We start from the raw sequence: 21,569 nt of genomic DNA, 5'->3' as shown, positions 1-21,569 counted from the left end.
ATTTGATTTTCTCTCATGGAAAAAAGCCTAAAGTTTTTCTTTTAAAATATCATATTGTAATTATCACATTCTTTCTCTTACTTCTACAATGTGGCAATATTCATCTAAGTGACATGGTTTACATATAGAATATAATGTATTACTAAACATGCAAAAGAAAATAGGAAGTTGTTTAAACTGCTTCAAGATAGCTTTAAGTCACAATATTCCACCAATACTTCCAGGCTACAAAATCTTACATTACAGTGTTTATATGAATGATTCAAGCCACTAGTGAAATTAAACATGACATTAGTTTAGAACAGGAAGGATTCATCTTATTGAAATACCATGAGAAATTAAGAAAGGCAGAATATAATTATTCAGACTGGAATTTGGTCTAGACACTGTAGTTAATACTCAAAAATGCCACTGGATTTTTAATGAGAAGTAGTCAGAACTTATTACTTCTCATCCAAGACAGTACGTAAAGCACCGGAAGACTGCTTCTAACACTGTCCTTGGGCACTGATTTAATATCGGTGCAGTATGAGAAGTATTACCTAATGAACATCAGTACAGGCAGTCCCCGGGTTACATACAAGATAGGGACGGTAGGTTTGTTCTTAAGTTGCATCTGTATGTAAGTCGGAACTGGCGTCCAGATTCAGCCGCTGCTGAAACTGACTGCCAGTTCTGACTTACATAGAGATTCAACTTAAGAACCCCAAGCGTCCCCAAGTCAGCTGCTGCTGAAACTGATCAGCGGCTGATTCCAGGAAGCCTGGGGCAGAGCAACTCTGCCTCGGGTTTCCTGTAGTCAGCGCTGGTCAGTTTCAGCAGCGGCTGACTTGGGGACGCCTGGGGCAGAGCAGCTGGGGTGCTGCTGGGTTGCTCCAGTAGCACCGCTCCTCGGTGCTACTGGACCAACCCAGCTGCACCCCAGCTGCTCTGCCCCAGGCGTCCTCATTCAGCCGCTGCTGAAACTGACCAGCAGCGGCTGAATCAGGACGCCTGGGGCAGAGCAGCTGGGGTTCTGCCGGGTTGGTCCAGTAGTGCCCAGAGCGGCGCTGCAGGACCAACCGGCAGCGCCCCAGCTGCTCTGCCACAGGGTCCACAACAAAAGCCTGGTCTGCTGGGGAGGGGGGGCACACTAGCTGCGCCCCCCCCCCCAGCAGACCAGGGACACGGGGAGCAAAGCCGCAGCGGCAGCGGGGTGCCGCGCCTCTGAGGCTTTGCTCTGGCAAAGCCTCAGAGGCGCGGGACTCCGCCGCGGCTGCGGCTTCGCCAGAGCAAAACCTCAGAAGCGCGGGAACCCGCCGCTGCTGCAGCTTCGCTCCTGGTGCCCCTGGTCTGCTGGAGACCGTCTCCAGCAGACCAGGGGCACCGGGAGTAGCTTTTCTCGCCCCGGAGGTCGAGGTGGCGGATCGCTGCCTGCGAGCTCCGGGGCGAAAAAGCCCCGTTCGTAAGTGCGGATCCGACATAAGTCGGATCCGCGTAAGTCGGGGACTGCCTGTAACACTTTCTACAGAATCTAAATTTTCCTTATAGATCTCTTAAGTACTGATGAAATCCAAGCATCTTTAGCATTTTAGATGTGATGGAATCAATAAATGATTATGGAATCTTTCAATGAATATCAGTGTAAATATTGTAGTTGAGATTTTCAAAACTGGATGCCTAAAGTTAGATTCGTAAATCCATATAAAGATATCTAAATAAGTGGTCTGATTTTCAGAGTAGCTGAGCATCCCAAGCCCCATGAAAATTACATGAAGCTGAAGGAGCTCAGCTCATTGGAAAAGCAGGTCATTTTTGTTCAGGTACCTAAATATAAATTTAGGAACCTAACTTTGGATGCCCAATCTTGGCCTGAAATTATAAACAAAAAAATCTAGTAAAATATCCATGCATTATTTTGTATATGTGGTGTTCTGGTGGTATCCTAAAAACAAGAAGGGATCATGAATCCTAAGATAGTTCTCCTGACAAAAAGCACATACAATATGCAGGAACTTATTACTCAAGGACCAATTTTCATGGTGAGATATGCATGGAATTTTGTAAGTCCTATGAAAGAGATAAATGAAGTGTTTCTTCTGTAAAAATTCTGCAGAAAACCCTCACAGTAAATGCTTTTAATAGCAAAAGTAACAGCTCAAGTGCAATGGAGATAGTATTTAGATGACAGAACACTGAACTTTCTAAAAACAAACTGTGGCTGAATATAGAAACAATCACGTAAAATAAAAAAAACTTTTTGGAGAAAAACAATATCAAGCACCATGAATAGTACAAAGAAACAAAAGTGAACAATGTACAGAGTAGACAGGATTTCATTTTGTTACTAGTGGGAATTAAGCACACAACTCTCACTAGATTTTCAGTGGGATTTGGGTGATTACCTGGACTTTGTGCCTTTGAAATTCTCCACCTTAACCAATTTAGGGCTTGTGTAAAAACCAAGATACCTTATATTTTCTTTAACTCTCCGTTTTTCTTCAAGATATCTGTGAGCTTCTAATCTAGACTCTGGAGTATAAGGTGTAGGTTCCTCCCAAAAAGCCTTGTCCTCTTCATCCTCTTTATCTATATTCCATTCTTGGTATTCCTTTTCTGTTTCTTTCTGCTGGTGGTTTTCTTTGTCTTCTAGAGGATCTGGTCTAGAAAAGAGTGCACAAAATGGTATTCCTTGAAATATGGAAGGAGTAGCAGTGCTTGGCTACTGCAGAATGGATCCTGCAGAAATTTTGTTCTCACCTCAGTCTATATAGTAGTATAATTATTTATCGCTCTACCATTACCAAAATATTTCTCATCTTATCTCTACCCAATATTCCATAAGACTCAGAGTAGCTTACCTAACTGTTCTCTTTTTTCCTTAATGTTTAATTAATATTTCTTGTTAATTTTCTTTGAAGTAGTTGGAGTAGTTGGACTCTAAAATGGCAATACATGATTCCATCTTGTCATTTTGACTTTTGCCCATGACTATATGGAAGTCTATGGCAAACCAAGAAATAAAACAGTTTTCCTAACACACAGTGGATGCTGGCTCATGTTTTGGGGCCACTGGGTCAGGGGCAGTGACTGCTGGCTCTGGGCTGGCAGGCCTGGAGCTGGCACAGGCACCGTGGCCAGAGTCAACCCTTTTAAGGGCTCCAGGGAGTTATTATTTCCTCGGGGAAAGAAATTTCCTATAAAAAACAGAAAAATGAAGACATATTAATTTACATACATGGTGTTGTTGATGTCTGTGTACCAACGTCTATCAAATCCAGGTTTAGGTTCCCTTTGTTTTTCTTTCTTCTTCTCCTGCTTTTCTTGTATTCTTTTTAGGGCCTCTTCTTTTTCTCTGGCCCTTTTGAGAAGGTAAACCTGTTCCTGTTCTCTAATTTGCTTCTCTACCTGTCGATAGTTCTGCAATGCCCGAATCCTCTCGGAACGTTCTATTTCCTTACTATCCAACGACTTCTCAAAAGACAAATATATAATTAGCAAAAATTTAAAATCTCACATACAAATCAATAAACCCATCTAGCATGAGGTTAATTTTAATTATATCCAATTTAATATACAAATGGAGAATTTATAAGACTTCCAATAACTTCTTAGTATCACGTAAATTAGGCTACGGCAAAAACATTTAAGATTATAATTTAATACATTTCTCATGCTGTCAGAGTACCTTAAACTGGATCAATGTCTGTAGCATACTATTGGAAATACTGTAAACACTTGTATATGTTGCGGAAGGGTGGCCCCACTCCTGGGTCTTGATACCCCACTCAGGCCAACCTCAAGCAGCCTCAGTCCTGCTCTATTTGCCCTTTGCAGGATTCTAGCTCCAATCTCTCAGCCACAAAGGTTTTGGGCCAATGCCCCAGGGTCAGCTTGGGCTGCTAAAACAGTCCTGTCCAGCTCTCCAGCTGGGCTCTCAGGCTGTTAGCCAAAGGAGGGCTTAATGACCCCGGTCTGGGGCACCTCACCCTCCGCCACTTAGCTATCTCTGGCAATGCTGTTGCTTTCCTCCATTTGGTTTGCTCTGCTCTGTTCTCCTCTTACTCTCCTCTCTCTCTCCTTTTTTTTTCCTGCCAGGAGGGCATCCTTTTAACAGGTTCAATGGCAGCCTCAAGTGAGATCAGTTGGCTCTGCTTAATTTGCAGCAGCCCTATCTCCTTTGCTCCTAATTGCTCAGGGCTGTTGTTGCCTCTCTCTCTATCTGCTGTAGTCCTCCAGCCTGACTCTGTCACAATGTGATGACTTTGGTTACAGCTACACTGTATGTGTGTGTGTGTGCTGGGGGGGGGGGGGGAAGGGGGAGAGACTGGAACAGGTATGCAAATAGCACTCACATTTGCTTACCTTCTTACGTTTTTTTCACTGAAAGAGGCTTTTCCGCCGTTTGTCCCCGTCTACACGGGACCAAATGTCAGGAAAAAAACCTCTTTTGAAAGCCCCTGTAAACCTCATTTTACGAGGTAGAAGGGGGCTTTTGAGAGAGGGGGTTTTTCTGACATTTGGCCTCTTGTAGATGGGGCCAAATAGCAGAAAAGCCTCTTCTGGGGGGAAAAAACGGAAGAAGGTATGCAAATACGAGCGCTATTTGCAAACCTCTTCTGAAAAACCCCTCCACAGTGTAGCCATACCCTTTCTGACATTTTAGGAGAGTTGAAAACTCCACTTATATCTGATTCAATATGACCTGGAGTACCCAAACCCCATGTAATAGCAGGAAATTGCCCCAGAGAAATGCTGTTTCTAAGGTACCAAGAATGGTGCTCAAGTTCTGCAGTCAATATTTAAGACTAAATGAGTTTCATCTTTAGCTATCTAGGGAGGTAGCTAGAAATATTACAAGGGACCAGCAGCACCTGATTGCTGCAAGTCTTCTGGTACTGTATATTTTTATGTGAAAATCCTGAGCTTATAGGTGGATTATAATGACTTTTATTCTTGAAACTGTGGTTGTGAGTGGGAAGGTCTGTTTATATTTATGTTATCCTATCTGAGAATCTATACTGTAATTCCTGCTGTTGCTTAGAGTATCCATCCCATATGTGACTTCCATTTATATCAGTGACTGCCATTTATATCAGTTATATGCTTTTTATTGACTTCAATAGAATTTTATAGAAGTTTTAAATTTCTGGTACTGGCAATCTAGCTCCTTTCCCATGCATGAAAATCAGTAAGGCTGTGTCCAGACTCAGGGTTTTTTTCGAAAAAAGTAGCCTTTTTTTCGAAAAAACTTCACCTGCGTCCAGACTCAAGCCGCGTTCTTTCGAAATTAAATCGAAAGAACGCGGCTTTTCTTTCGACGGCGGTAAACCTCAATTTACGAGGAAGAACGCCTTCTTTCGAAAGTTCCTCTTTCGAAAGAAGGTGTTCTTGAATATAAATAGGGCTTCTTCGAAAGAGAGCATCCAGACTCACTGGATGCTTTCTTTCGAAAAAGCAAGCCGCTTTTTCGAAAGTTCAACGTGCAGTCTAGACGCTCTCTTTCGAAAGAGGCTCTTTCGAAAGTATCTTTCGAAAGAGCCTCTTTCAAAAGAGGCTTGCAGTCTAGACATAGCCTAAGAAATACACTGTTCTTTGTAGAATCCTTTAATACATTTTCCCTCTTCATAGTTAGAATTCTTTGAAAAGAAAAAATAGGACTTCATTCAAAGATCGCTGATAAAACATAAAAGTTACCCAAAATATATATTAGCTAAGACATTATCAGAACTGTATCATTTATCAATCTCAGTTCTCCTTTATGAGAGAATTTAATTTCCTATGGACACAAATAGGGCATTCCTAACACAAACATTAATTTTGTTTTGAATTAGTATGTTCAGTAAACAGTTCTCACTCCAAGCATCCAGATGGTATCCCTTTGGACCTAAGTCCATTAAAAAACTTACTTTTAATTGATGAAGAGTTGCCACAACAAACTCTCTGTAACCTTCAAACTCAGTGCATGGATTCCCCACTAGAAAGAGTTCTTTAAGATGTATGTTGTGTTTTAAGATTTCAATGCTGGACAGTTCCCCAATGAAATTTGCTGTCAAGTCAAGTTTCTGCAGTTCTTCACATCCTGTATGTAAAAATATATTTTTATTCACCTGGCATATCATACACATCCACACTTGAGCACAAACATGTTACCTCTATACCATATACACAAACACACATGTTAGACATTGCTTTCCAGAACCAAAGTTGGGAGAATTATTCACAGCTAATAATTCTGATTTCTATCTACATTTATTTCTTTCATATTTTGTTTAGATTATTTTTAAAACAAAGGTTTTAAATGAATATTAAATTGGAAAAGTTTCAGTAAAATTCACAATGCATGAAAAAACTGTAAAAACTTTTGCTGGTTTGATTACTATTAAAACTTTCTGAGGTACATTTATTCAGACTTGCAGTTAGAAAAATGGTTCATTAAAATGGGTTGCAAAAGTCACACAGCATTGGTTCTGGTTCCTTGATTGAATGAACCTGCATAGTGTGGTTACAAGAAGCTATTCTGGCTAATTTTTTTTCAGAGAAAGAGACTGAATTTTGTGTGCACTAACTGAGGCAGTCGGAAAAAAGCACCTAATGACTGGCATGGAGCAGGCCTATCCGTATCCTCTGAAGCTCTGCATTGTTTCTAATTTCAGAATGAACTGTTTAGTCCCCAAATACACACTCACTCACTTTCTTAGGGGGCAGAGTCAATTACAAATTATATTTTTGTATGATGTTACTCTTAACTGGCATTGTTCATGTCTCAGAAAAATCAATAATACAAATCCACTTTAAGAAAAATTGGACTTGCAATTTATGAATTCATTAACTGTCATACATATTTTAACTTAATGATTTTGGTATTTTGTATTTTGCTTCAGCCAATCAGTATAAAAGTGAGAATATTGGTGAAAAGCTGAACAAACTTCATTGAGACTGAAAAAATTGCCATTGTAAATTCAAACTCAGGACTGTGAAAACAAAATGTTCACGGAGAACACTGCAGTGGCACAGTGAACCAGAACACTGTAATATCAATGGAAACTTCAAATCCCCAATGGACCATGAGGTTTGTTCCTCCACTGTTTTTGGTAATCACAATAAATATGAATGAAGCCAAGTTATTTGAATTATATGTTTAAAAAATGTTCCCAGATTCCCTTTTCACCATGGTCACACCAGGACAGAATCACAACTCTCACTGTAAGAATAAATATACAAGCTCAGTTATTATGCTCATCATTATAACCAAATCTAAAGAGGGTAGCTAACACTTCCTTGTGAATCTGTTATTTGACAAGCATTTTGTGTGTGATGGAACTGGAAAAGAATAAACAACTTAATAATGATTCACAAAGGGATTTAAATAGCCAAAATTTTTGCTTACACCCAAAGGTTCTGGTTTGTCAATAAATGACAAATCACACTAATAAATATTATAATGTGGCAAAGGAGCTTAAAATTTACAGGAATAATATAGATATGTTTCTCAACAAACTAATAAACATGTAATTTACTACCTGGTTTTTTTCAGATAACTTTTTAACCTATCTGAGAATCATTTTTGGTTTTCATTTGTTTAATCTTTTAAGCCAGGATCACGTTCACGTTTGATTTTTTTCCTCAGAAGATAGAAGCTGAAATTTCGACATCCTTTTGCCACTTTCATTTTCACGAAAGATGTCCATACTATAGCAACTGGACTACTGGAAATCAATACAAGGAAGAGCTCAAGGCAGAGATGATTCTACTGAGATGGAATGTATTTATAGCAATTTTATGGCTTAGAATTTGATCTTGCATGATGCAGAAATTCATCAGTGCCCAATGAAATTAATGGAGTAGAGGCATGTGATCTGAGAGATGAATACCATTAGTACAGTTGGGGATAAGACAGACCAAAATTTGTATGTAATAATGTAAGAAAATCTCCTGAAATACTCCATAAAGAACTCCACTGGGAAAAGGCCACCATGATTAGCAGGGAATTCCCAATTGTGTGAAACTTAATAATAATGGCTGAAATTAAGATGTCTGCTGACATGACAAAGCCTTTTACTGCCTATGTAGGATTTTTAAAAGGATTTTTTTTTAAATAACCACATTGCTCTAATTATTCAGTTTTGATAATATATTACCTTTTCGTCAAGCACATACTAATACCGTATGGGTGACCCAAGCTCAGGCTTTTGGCTTTTGGATTAGAGATGTTAGCAAGCTGTGGGCTTTTGGATTAGAGATGTTAGCAAGTAGTCAACTGGAGTAGTGATCACTTGCTTCCCCCTATTGCTGCCTCTATAAGAGGCAGTGGGTGGGGGGAGGAGCTGGTGCTGTGGGGAGCTGGCTTTTAAGCTTAAAAGCCAGCTCCTCCCAGTACCGGCTCCGTGATGCTGCCTCCCCTGCCGCTGCCTCTATCAGAGGCGGGGGGGGGAAAGAGGGGTGAGAGGGAGGGATAGGAGAGCCTGCCTCTGCTTGCAGAGGCCCAAGGCTTGCTGTGGGCAGTCTGCTCTGGCAGCAGCCCCTGTCCGTGGGGGTCCAAGCAGGACTGGCCGCCATGTGCAGGGGCTGCTGGACTTAGCGCAAGCCGGGACTGAGCAATCTCGGCTCGTGCTGGTCTAGGACGCTGTGCCTCTGCATTTTAAATATTGTAAGAGTTTGTAGTAAGAGCCACCCATGCAGACTGCAGCATGGGTGGCTTTCAAAGCCAGCCCCGCTGCGGTTCTGCAGAGTTGTCCTTATTGACTAATCATGTAGTTAATACAAATTGTATCGACTTCAAGATTAGTCAAATAACCACAATTTAACTTCCTTATTTTGGATTCCCGCTATGCATAGGGTTGCCAGATGGTTGAAACAAAAATACCGAACACCTGCCCCCCTCCAAAAAAAAAAATCTGTTGAAGGAAAAAAAGGGGGGGGGACTAAAGTTGTTGAGCACAAAAAAAAAAAAAGCATGTCCCCTTTAAGAGTGAGTGCAGGGATAGTAACAGGGAAGCAGCTGAGCACTAAGACCCAGGGGAAGCATTGCACAAGACTAGGGGGGAAGGCCGGGAGCTGAGTGTTTGTAGGATTGCCAGGTGCCTAGCATTTTCGCCTCCTGGCTGGGGAAAAAAAAAATCAGAAAATACCAGATATCTTAGGTGTCCGGTATTCTCTGAATTTTTTTGCCGGACAGGAGGCAAAAATACTGGACAGTCCGGGTGAATACCAGACACCTGACAACCCTAACTATGCAGAATATTAAATAACAAATTTGTCACAATTGCCTACTTTGTAAAAGGCATGCAAGGAAGCTGACATGTTTTAGTGAACCTCTGCGAAGTCATGAACAGAAACTATTGTTTGCTATGGTAAGTAAACTAAGTAACATATGTACTAGCTACTTACAACAGCATACATAAGAAATGCACTTTTGAGTAACTACAAAATATCTTAATTGATTGGTACATCTGATAATCTATATTCTCCTTTAGTTTCACATTCCATACTTATTCTTCAATATAAAAAGGAAAAAGATTTTATTAAAAGAACTTACCTTCCAAATTTTCAATTCTTTCAATGTTGTTCAAAGCTAAATTTAAATATTCAAGCTTCTTTAGTTTGCTTACATTTTCTGCAATAAACATATACATTTTTAGTTCAATTCTATTTGCAAGGCAAGGAATAACATTTTATCTGTTTTATTTAATTTATTTCTGAACAAAATTAAATTGTATGCAACAGAATAAATATAACAATTTACAGCGAATATTAACATTTGAATGCACTGGAAATAATTGCTTTGGACTGAAAACAAAACATTTATCCTGGAGAATTTAATAAAAATCAAATAGCAAAGACAATGAACACAGATACCTATTCAGCTGTTTAATCATTCAGAAGTGGCCCAAAGGCCCACCGAAGCAACAAAAAGATTCCTATTCTCTTCAATAAATTATGGCTGAGGCCCATACTGCCCACTCCTGCTCTCTGAAATTAGTGGGAGTTTTCTCATTGAATTCAATGGGAGCAGAAATACCTCCCCTCCCCACACACACCTCTATTTATATACTTTTCAGGATGTTTATTGTTTGTAGGTTTTTGAAATATTAATATATAGGACATCCTGCTATAAGTCAGCCCGGTATAAATCCGTTCCGCACTAAAGTTGTTGACACTTGTAGGAACTGATGCATTATAAGTCCTTCCGTTCCCTACTCTTAAGTGGTGCAAAAAAACCTCAATTTGTGCAAATGGAAGTCAGTTATGAGAAAAAAAAAATCCTGATTTAAGTTGTTTCGCTATAAGTACTAGGTTTTTGGACTGTAACTTGGACTTATAGCGAGGATGGCCAGTAGCGAGGACGGCCAATAACCCACTTTGAGAATCAGAAAACCGTATTTCACCACACCTAGAGAATTAAAATTGCTTGTAAATAATTCCTCGGCCTGCCCCATAAGTAATGCAATTATTATGTAACCCCCATTTTCCTCCGACTTACTTGGGAGCAGGCCACGCTCACCTATGCGCCTGATGTTTTCAAACATTAAAGGAGATCCTGAGTACCCTTGTGGTGATGTTGGATAATTGGGGATCCCCTATCCACACCTTTTGCTGCTGTCCCTTGTCTCTAAAGCAGGCCTGGGCAAAATATGGCTGCTCAGAAATGCGGCTGTGAAGCAGTTTCAATTTAAAAACTGAGCCCAGAGGGGAGGGGTGAAAGCTTTGGGAGCTGCTTCTGCCCCCAGTACAAGCCCACTTGCTGGCTTCTGGCCAGAAACTGGCCAATGGGAGCTTCCTGTTTCAATAACAGACAGCCACGAAACATAAGGGGATTGTAGTTATCCACAGAGCACATGGCTGCAACATGTCCGGGGTTGGGGTAGGCAGGGATGTTGATTCAGGAATGGGCTGCTGGCTGGTAAGTCTCCTGGCTAGACCGTGCCTCTGGCACCACAGCTCCTCCCTTCTCCAACCCTCTGCCCACCACTTCTGCCTCCCCTACTCCACATATCCAAATCCTCTGCCCCCCTCCTGCACCTATACCCCCTCCTAGATCCAACACCCCAATAACCTACCCCAGATCACAGTCCCCTCCTGACCTAGCTCACAACCCAAACCCCTGCACTCCCTCCTGTACCCCAATTCCCTGCCCTAGGCCACAATCCAATCCCCTGATTCCCAGTCCAGTGCCCCAGGTCACAATTGCCTCCTTCACCCAAATTCCCTCCCTTAACCCAAGCTCCCTTCTGCACCTAACCTCCAACCCAGACCCTGCACCTCCTGCATTAATATCATGGAAGAGTGCAGCCCTCAACCACTTTCCAAATTCTTGGAGTGACCCCCAGTCAAAAATTATTGCCCACCCCTGCTTTAAAGGAATATAAAATGGCAGTGCCTCCACCTGGCTGACCTCTGTACACACTTAGTGGTGTGCCTTGGGAGTCTCCAGGAATAAACTTAATCCAATAATAATCTGGATCTAACGCCAACAAAAATTATAAATAATATATATCTAATTGAATAAATTAGATTTAACACACCTTTACTTAACAACTTAAAGAAACAGGGTTTAACAGACTAAAATTGAATAAAATCAGTTAAAGTACACAGAAATAAATGAAACATATCTACCTGGCAGTTACACTGTCACCGTTTATCCCACCCCAGTGTCCTCTGGAACTCATAGTCCCAGACGCTTATGTGGGCGCGCTTGAAGATCTGAGGCTGGAGAGGAGACAGCATTGTGCAGGTTGTGTGTGTGTCAGTCCAGGCAGCAACAACTGCAAAATCCCTCCACCACTGGAGCTGGTCCCACCAAATGCCAGCAGCTCTGGTTCACTGGGTAGATCACTCTGGCTCTTTTCAGATCCAGAGTTAGTCTGTCTTCTGTGCTGCGTCCCAGGCAGCACTTCTCCAAACAGTCACAGTTACTCATAATTACTGCTATGCAGGTTTTTGCAGGCCTTTGTCAGTCACAGGCACAGGCACAGCCAAAGTCTCTCCCCTCCAGGAACAAGCACCAATAGCCCAGCCCCTAAGGCAGCCTGCTAGATCCAAGGCTCAGCAGGCTCTCAGCAGCAGGCTCTAGCTTCCAGTAGCAGCTCCTTGACTGCAAAAGGCTCCACACCAGAAAACTGGTTCCTCTCCCCAAATTGGAGCCCCACAACTCTCTCCCTGCACTGCCGGGAAGAGAGCAAGTTTCCCTCCTTTTTTCCAAGGACTCGTGAGAGTTGTAGTCTCTAGGGCTAGATTGTAGCACCAAGGATCCTCCCAGTAAAAGTAAGAGGCTCCTATAGTAAAGGAAGCCTACAATTATTATATTTGCATTTAGGTTTTAAGTCATAAGTCATAAAACAGCATGACAACAGACTGCTAAGAAAGTGGCATGGCACAACAGATTGCAGAAGACCTGGTCTTTTGCCATTACTTTTGTGGCATCTCAATTTTCTGAACTGGGTGCACTTGATGCTTCAGAGAACCATAGAACATTATGATTGGAAGAGACCTCAGGAGGCCACCTAGTCCAATTCCCTGCTCAAAGCAGGGCCAACTGCAAACTAAATCTTTCCAGACAGGGCTTTGTCAAACCTGGCCTGAAAAGCCTCTAAGGATGAAGATCCCACCACCTTCCTAGTCAACCCATTCCAGTGCTTCACTACCCTCCTAGTGAAATATTTTTTTCCTAATATCCAATCTAGACCTCCTACACTGCAATTTGAGTTCATTGCTTCTTGTTCTAACACCCGTCACCACTGAGAATAGTCTGGATCCATACTCTTTGGAATCCCCTTTCAGAAAGTTGTAGGTTGCTATCAAATCCCCCCTCGTTCTTCTCTTTTGGGGTACGTCTAGACAGCGGCACTATTTCAGAATATGTCCAATATCCCAAAATAGTATTTTCTGCATCTTAGCAACAAGCCCATTATTTCAAACTATATTTGAAATAAAGGGCTTGCTATTCCGATGCTCCGATAAAGCTTGTTCTACAAGGATTAAAAGACTGGTGTTCCAACAAGTCCATTTCAACATTTGGACAGTGCCAAATTTTGAAATGGACTATCCCCAAAAAAACTACGCAATTTGCATAGCTCAAATTGCATAGCTTATTTTGAGTTACACAGTGCTGTATAAATATACCCTTGCAGACCAAATAAACCCAGTTCCCTCTACCTACTCGCAGATATCATGTGCCCCAGATCCAAAATCCCACTGTGTAGACATAGCTTCAGATTAGAAATAACAAGGCACTAGTCTAGATGACATCCAGTGGAGATATTCAAAGCTGCTGGAATAGTACTTGTGCAAATCTTCATCAACTTTGTGTTAGAATTTCGGTTAATGAGTAATTTCCACCCATATTGGCTAAAGAATGCCAATATTGTGACCATTTTTAAGAGAAAGGACAAGTCTATGTGTAGGGATTACCAAAGTATTGCCCTCCTTTCCATTGCTGGGAAGATTCTTGTTGACATCTTTTTTAACTGTCTCCTGCCTCTTGCTAAAGATTCCTTCCAAAAGCCCAATATAGATTCAGGCCATCATGGGGCACCACAGACATGGTACTTCATTATGGTATTTCAGACCATCACATGACACCACAGACAGAGGTATAGAAAACAACAAAGGCAGTTGTTTTGGGCATTTATCGACCAAACTAAGACTTCTGATTCCATCAATTGTAAAGTGTTATGGTAGGTGCTAAGATCAGTTAACTACTAAAGTTTGTTGATGTTCTCAGGCTATTTCATGATGGCGGAACTGCCACCGTCTTCTGTAAAGAGCTGGAGACAAACCTGTTCAACGTCTGTACTGATATTAAGCAGGGCTATATTATTGCCCCAATCCTCTTCCCCATCAATCTTGCTATGATCTTGATTCTTATTTGTGACTACCTTTCTTTTGGAATTGGGACTGATTATCACATAGATGAGCAGCTTTTCAGCATCGTCGTTCTAAAACTAAGATCACCAAGACTGTTATTACTGACTTTCAGTGTGCTGGCAATTGTGCTATCCTCAGGCACACTGAGGCTGACTTGTAATCCATCCTAGAACTTTTCTCAGGAGCCTATTATACTCTGGGACTTCCCCTCAACATTAGGAAGATTAAGATACTCCCACCAGCCTGCTCCCGCGCAAGTTGTCCCCCATTGCCCAAAAATTCTCATCAGTAGTAAACTCCTAGAAAAAGTTGTACATTTCTCTTACCTAGAAAGCCACCTTTCCCAGACAGCCAATCTTCATGTGGAGATTTAACATTGGATCCATTGTGCCAGAGCATCCTTCAGACAGATGCTCTGTTGTGTGAAGGGCTCTCCCTAGTGAGCTTCAGTGCCTGGGACACACCTCCCCTTTTTGCCCCAGGCCCCACCTCTGTTCTGCCTCTTTCTGCCTCTGCTCCACAGACATTCCACTCCCCTTCCACTCCTTCCCTCAAGTTCCCAAACTTACTCTGCCCCCCACCTCTTCCTGTCCTTACTCTGCCTCTTCCTGGCCCCCACTCCACTCCTCCCAAAACCCCTGCCCCAAGCGACGCTGGCAGCTGGTGGAGCAGAGCGGGCTGGGGCTGAGAAACTCTGCTTTTTGCTGGTGCCAGTGAGTGCAGGGATCAGCTCAACCTCTGCTGCCATTGCCAACCTCCTCTCCGCACTAATCCCCCAGGCTTCCTTTGGCCCTGTACTTCCATGTCGCCCTGAAGCATGTGGCTCCCCAAAGCATGGGGCACCATCCAATCCACAAGACGGCTCTGGTTATGTCTATTGACAGAGCTCTGTGGATTGAAACTAAGATCATGGTCTACAATGCAGTAGTCATTCCCACGCTTCTTTATGAGTGTGAAACATGGATGATATACTGAAGCCATCTTCAGTATCTTGGTAACTATCAGCACTGCCTCAGGAAGATTCTCCAAATCAGATGGAAAGATTGCCGTACCAATGCCAGCATTCTCTCTTCTGTTAACATCAACAGTATTAAGGCAAACATTATGAAGCATATCTTTGCTGGGCTGCCTATTGCATGCAGAAGACTAATATTCATCTTCCGAAGCGATACCTCTGTTCTCAACTTAGTAACGGTACAAGGACTCACAGGGGATAGAGAAAACACTACAAGGACACCCTCAAAACATATCTTAAGAGAGGCATTGACCCCATGAATTGAAAAGAGCTGGCTGGCAATTAACTGCAATACTGTTACATCATACATCAAGCCTCAGCTCGTTTGAAAGGAGTTGCCATGCTCAAGAGGCTGAGAAATGGCAGAGGAGGAAGGAAAGCATACATCATCCTGGCCAGCAATTGTGCACTCTCCAAACAGCCACATGTCATATATGTGGAAAAAACTGTGGAATCCTCAGTCATCGTAAGTCTCATGAATGACTTTTTACCCCCTGGCAGACATCATCCTCATATCAAGGGATAGCCACTACCACCACCATGATTTTCTTGGGAGTCAGCTTCACAGTAATGCAATCTCTCTGTGGCAATCACATGCACTCCTATCTCCTAATGGCTGATGTTAAGCTAATTAGAGTACCTTATTAAAAATGATAGAAATGCAGCCGTGTTAGTCTGGTGTAGCTGAAACAAAAAACAGGACTATGTAGCACTTTAAAGACTAACAAGATGGTTTATTAGGCGATAAGCTTTCGTGGGCCAGACCCACTTCCTCAGGTTTTTGATCTGAGGAAGTGGGTCTGGCCCACGAAAGCTCATCACCTAATAAACCATCTTGTTAGTCTTTAAAGTGCTACATAATCCTGTTTTTTATTAAAAATGAGATCAGCTGCAAAGAGTAGTTGTGCAACTGATGGTCTGTAAGATTATGAATTGAAAGAGTACTGTGATACTCCACACTGGCTTAGCAGAAATGTGAGACAAGATAAATCCTTGCAGGAGATGGAAACAGCAAAAACCAGGATGAGATCCTCACCATCTCTGCTCTGGCCCTTTCATACAGTGAAGCAATATTACTAAGCCTAAAAGCCCTGATTCTAGCTTGGGGATCATTACCTTAGCATAAGTGCTGCAAAAGATAGCTGTAAGAATGCTTTTTAAAGATCCAGTTACATGAAGAGTCCTCTGAAGGCCTCATGCAGTTGTGCTAATGGGCAAGGGAAGAGGGTGGGAAGGGTGTGTCAAGTCCAGAGCCACAATACACAGCACAGCAGAAAATTTATTCTGTGCTGCAGACCACAAGTCAGCCTGGAAAAGCTACTATGATATAGGCCCCCAGGTCTGACCAAATTGTTCTGGAAGAGAGAACAATAGAGCAGCCCAGGATCAGGAATGCACAAAGCTGTCTGTTTTAAAATAATCTTGAGCCTTAAAAAAACAAAACAAAACAAAAAATAAACAAACAAACAAAAACTAACAAGACACATGCTAATCACCTCTGACTAATGACTTCCTTTTGTTGCATCTTATCCCTCATCCTTCATGCGTATACCTTTTATTTGGATTCTAAGCTTTTCCTGCCAATGACTTTTTCTTATATTTGGCTATAGAGAACACCTAATAAACATTTGCAGCTATTTCAGTTACAACAGATTCTGTATAGGTCCAGATCTATAAAGCCCAGGCCTAGTGTAGTTTCATATCCTTCTGTTGGATGCTTATGGGCAATATTCTGCCACTCACTTGCAAAGAGTTATTTTTCTCAATGACTATGAGTTTCACTATAAAATATATGAAGGAATTCTTATACGAACTCATGAAAGTAATATCTTTTCATTCACACTTGCTAAAAGTGAACTTTTTGTACACCTCAAAGTAGCAGAATACTCTGATGTCTCTTAGGAGAATGAGAAAAAACAATATGGTCAAATCAATTATTTTTCAGATTATACTTTAGCTAGAGGAATTTTTGGCATCACAATAAAGTGTGTTTGTTCCCTGATAACCGTAATTCATACCATGGTATCAGAGTGTTTGCTTTATTCATTGCAAGAAATATATAAAAAATAAATCTTCAGCAAAACAAGTTAACTGATCAATGCCTTTTTATTTATCAGCTTTTTTAAAAAAATAAGATAATTTAAGATCCATATAGTGTTGATAATTATTAACAGTATGTTCTTTCAATTAGATCCTAATCCACTGAAATGCTGAACACCTCAACTCCCACTGAAGGCAACAGGACTTGACCATGCTCAGAATCTTTCAGTATTGAGGCATTTTTATTCCTTTTTTGCTCATTTCTTTCTATTCCCTTAAACTCAAAATCTTATGTCCATTTCTTTTTTGGCCTTGGATACATGCATGCAACTCAGTTTAAGAAAATAACAATGCATAAAGCACTTACCGATTTTTGGAATAAGGTTATTTTGAAGATAGAGGATTTTTAAATCTCGACACAATTTGTCAATATATTCTAGTTTTTCTATTTCCTGCTGATGCAAGGAGATTTCTTCCAGTGAAAAAAGTTCACAGTTGTTATGTTCTGCACGTTGTCTAAGTAGATCTTCAGTGACTGCAAGAAACATCACTATTAATTGGAAATTGACTTTATGGAGGGAATTTTCTGGTAATCTACTTGCAGCCTGGTAAGGAAATGAGTTAAATATTTTCTTGGTCCTTAAAGAACAGACATTAAATTGACATTATCTGTGACACAAGAGAAACACTGACGTTCGTGGTCTTTCCTGGGGGTAAAATTTGATCCTGCCATAAACTGGCACAAGTCCCAGTGTCTTCAATATAGGCCAGACTAAGGGCTGATTTGTGCAGTCCTACAAAGGAGAAAGAGATGTTGAATACTTCTTCTGAACTCTGTTGATGAAGGACAGCAACTGTGAATGGGGGGCATGGAAGGAGAGGGAGTGTCAAGTTAAAAGTGAGAAACTTAAGGTTACACATCCTTCCTCTGGCTCACTTCTTTCTATTGCATCAAATATAAGCTTCTTGATTTCACTTTCAAGGCCTATCATCAACTGATAGATGATTGGTAGAGAAGACATCAGGAAGAGCTGTGAGGAAGTGGAAAGAAATCAAAGCATATGTTGGTCTGTAGGTAAATCAAAAGACAATGAGAAGCCTGGACTTAAGGCAATAGTAAACTTTTCAAACATTAGATTAAAACCAAAAATACTACAGGTTCAAGAAGAAACAACATGACTTCATACAGCAATGTCTTCTCTCCGAATGCATCTGCCAACTTCACACAGAGCTGTTGCTTTCCAAAGCACTACTTTAGCACAGCAGGGGACTAACAACACAATAGCAGTGGCAATATACAATTAAAATAGATTAAGAGAAAGTGGAAAATCATAGAGTAAGGGAAAACTATGAAGTCTGGAATCTCCCAGTGTTCCTGTTCCTAATTGGTCTATCAAGTGTACCACTTTTCAGGGTATACCATTTTACCTCACAAAAATTATGGTCTCATAACACGGAGTCACTTTTAGGCTATGTCTACACTGCAGAGTTCTTCTGGGATACAGAAGGTATCCCGGAAAAACTCTGCCACGTCCAGGCCCACGTCTGCTCTTCCGAAATTTTTTTTGGAAGAACAGATGTGCTTTTTCGGTATCCCTGTAAACCTTGTTTTGCAAGGAAGAAGGGATGTTCCAAAAAAGGGTTTATTTCTGACACTTGGCCCAGTGCAGATGGGCCAAATGTCAGAAAAGCCTCTTCTGGAAAAATAAGCAGAAAAATATGCAAATTGTGGTTCGCAATTTGCGTAGCTTTTTCCAGAAGAGCAGTGCAGTGTAGTGTAGACAAAGCCTTAATGTTAGTCACTTTGAATGCCAAACACTAATATTAACAACATGGACCCAAACCTATTTCAGCTTTTTTCCATGAATTAATAAAAGTTTACTTTCCCTATTTTTATTTAAGACTTTAAATTATGATGCAGTACTTTTTATTTTTAGTTTGGAAGAAGAAAAGGAGACTTCAATGTAATATCTTTCGGCAACAACATGCATTTACCTTCACACCCTTAAGTTTTTCCATTAGCAAATGTCTTTGTGGTGACACTGATTTTCTGAAACTGATCACTTTTGCCAAACAATAGAGGAAAAATAGCTAAAGAAGGCAACAAAGATGAACAGCTAGATACATAACTACTCCCTTCATCAAGCAATACAGTTATGTTTGCAAATAGGATTCATGATGAGAATCACTCACATGTATTCTTGACGAGCAGAGTGATATTTACCAGCTCTGCCTTCTTGGGGAATCAGGGCATAGTACTCATGAAACAATTCCCCACTCCCAATCTCTTTTTGAACTAAAGCCAATCAGAAGGATGACTTACAAAAAGCAATGAAAAGATAAGGGAAGATACACCTAAATGGATGATAGGATAAGGAAACACTCCTAGCTTCATTTGTATTGGAGATGGAACAGGGAGAGATCTCCATCGGCATACAGAATAGAGAACAGCAATTCCAAAGCAAGAACTGCACTGAACTCTGGGGCAAAGAAACCAGGAAAACATTGTCTCATGGGAAATATCTGTTCCAGGTGTTAATGAACCCTTACCTGCACACACCTAGATCAGTTAATTATCAGACCAATTTTAATAATCAATCCTCTACTGGTATCCAAAACAGTGAAACTGTCTAATTGCATTATGAGCTCTTCTGAAGGAACACTGCCGAGAGTCCTAATGTCTAGCCTAAACAAAACAACTTTGAAATATTCACTTGAACCATCAATTTACCCATAAACAAACCTACTGTTCCTTTTTGAACCACTGTTGTTCCCCCACAAATCTAAATTCTGCATCAGTTCCATTGGGACTTCATCTTCTCCTGACTGATCATGCCTGGAGCACTCTCTCGCAATCTCTAATACTCTGGACTGCAAGCTACCATCACCATCTGGGAACTCCAATCCATTCAAGATTCACAAAGCGGTAAGATAGCTCTCTCTCTCTCTCTCTCTTTCTCTAGCCTCTTGACTCTCCCTTATGTGATCATTTATGGTTTGCTAGCACTAACTTTTGTAACTATTTTGTTTGTCTGGCTTTCCTTGTATAGTTACTACCTGGAAATAAATAGCTTTCAGAGTTAAGCCAGATGCACCTCTCTCTGTTTCCCCATTCACTCTGCAACACTCCTTGGACTTAAGCTAAAGATCCTGTAGTGCCCAAAAATCCTGAGGGGTTGGATCATAAAGTGGGTACTAGCAGAACGGTTGTGGCGTAAAAGTGGGGATAGGGCGTAAGAGAATGGTATCTTAAAGTGCTGTTTAAACCCAGCCCACTGAGTCCAAGGGCACATGCAGGTCATATGTGCCCTTGGACTCAGTACAGCTCAGCCTATTGAGTCCAGGGACATATAAGGGATCTGGGAGTGCTAATTAACTCACCTCAGACATGCTCTGTCAGTGTGCGTGTGTGTGTGTTCATCTGAATCTAAGGGGGAAAGAACCCAGCACTGGGGAACCTAGATCCTGAAAAGTAATGGGAAATCTAATAACGAAAGCATTCCTGATTTGTCATTTTATAGGTTCATGTGTTAATTTAAGGGATTATAACCAGTGCTGTATGCAACAGATGAGAGCAGCCAAGGAGAGGAGCATTATGAACCCTTCCCTTTCATCAACTCTCAGGAGAAGGGGCAGAAGTAAATAGGGAGGTTGAGTTGATGGGGTTGGGGAGGGGCAGCAATGAAGAAGGGGAAAAAGCTGGGCAGAGAGCAAAGGCTAAGAGGCTGGTTAATGGAAAAAAGGTCGGGGAGTGAGAGTGAAAAGGGGCTAGAGTGATAGTGGAATAGATGTGAGAGAGAAGGGTGACAGGAGGCCGGGGATAGGAAGGGGAGTATGGAGAGGCTGGGGGTGAGTGGAAATAAGGGAAAGGTGATGGCAGAGGCTCAGGACAATGAGGATAGGCAGACAGGACAGGAGAATCTAGGGAGATGAGGGAAAATGGGGAATCTGGGAAGATGGGAGAAGTCGGAGGGAATGGGGAGGGATGTGGAATCTGGGGATATGAGAAGCAAGGGGAAGGGAAGACTGGGAATGTGTAGCAGCTGCGGAAATGGGGAGTCTGTAAGGAGCAGGAAATGGGGAGTTGGAGAGGGGTTGAGGAGGCTGTGGCTGAGAGAGGATTAGAAGGGGAAGCTGAGAGAAATAGTGAATGGGCAGGTCTGAGGACAAGAGGGATGTGGAATGGAGGGAGAGATGTCTGGGGAGATGGAGCAGCAATAATTATAGCGGGGGGGTCACTTTAAGATTTGGTGAGTGGTCACGGTCTGCACTTATATTAACAAAGGAGGTGTGGGGTTGGGATGGAGTTTGGGTGCAGGAGGAAGATCCAGGAAGGGGGTTAGGATGCAGGAGTGGGGGCAGAGTCTGAGAGGAAGTTTGGGTGCAGAACAAGATTGTGATCTGGTGCAAGGTGTTGGAATACAGGAGGGAGTGTGGGGTCTGAGGAGTTTGGGTGCAGGAGAGGGTTGTGACCTGGGATAGGGAGCTGGAGTGCAGGAGGGGGTATAGGGTCTTCAAGGGAGTTTGGGTGCAGAAGGGAGTTGTGACCCGGGGCAGGGAGTTGGGGTGCAGGAAGGGCTGCCAGTTGCAGTCTCTGGCCAGGAGATGCTTATTGTAGGTGACTCCCAGCCAGTGACACAGCAAGGCACTCACCCAGGCTGCCTGCATG

At 41.8% G+C, this 21,569-nt stretch overlaps 1 protein-coding gene across 4 annotated transcripts in view; it reads right to left on the bottom strand.

Moving 5' to 3' along the window:
* The window catches only part of DNAAF11 (dynein axonemal assembly factor 11), a 61,995-nt gene that overhangs the window by 38,743 nt on the left and 1,683 nt on the right, over positions 1-21,569 (bottom strand). For 3 of the 4 annotated variants that reach the window (XM_075920119.1, XM_075920118.1, XM_075920120.1), the window contains exons 2-6: positions 17,268-17,435; positions 9,518-9,595; positions 5,889-6,061; positions 3,218-3,453; positions 2,451-2,642 (exon numbers count right to left, since the gene is read on the bottom strand). In XM_075920119.1, the coding sequence (XP_075776234.1) occupies positions 2,451-2,642; positions 3,218-3,453; positions 5,889-6,061; positions 9,518-9,595; positions 17,268-17,435 (847 nt within the window). The remainder of the gene's footprint in view (positions 1-2,450; positions 2,643-3,217; positions 3,454-5,888; positions 6,062-9,517; positions 9,596-17,267; positions 17,436-21,569) is intronic. The other variant, XM_006123548.4, reaches the window with a different exon arrangement.

This window comes from Pelodiscus sinensis, chromosome 2 (assembly GCF_049634645.1).
Source record: "Pelodiscus sinensis isolate JC-2024 chromosome 2, ASM4963464v1, whole genome shotgun sequence".
Lineage (NCBI taxonomy): Eukaryota > Metazoa > Chordata > Testudines > Trionychidae > Pelodiscus > Pelodiscus sinensis.
This window is presented reverse-complemented; position numbering and strand designations above follow the sequence as displayed.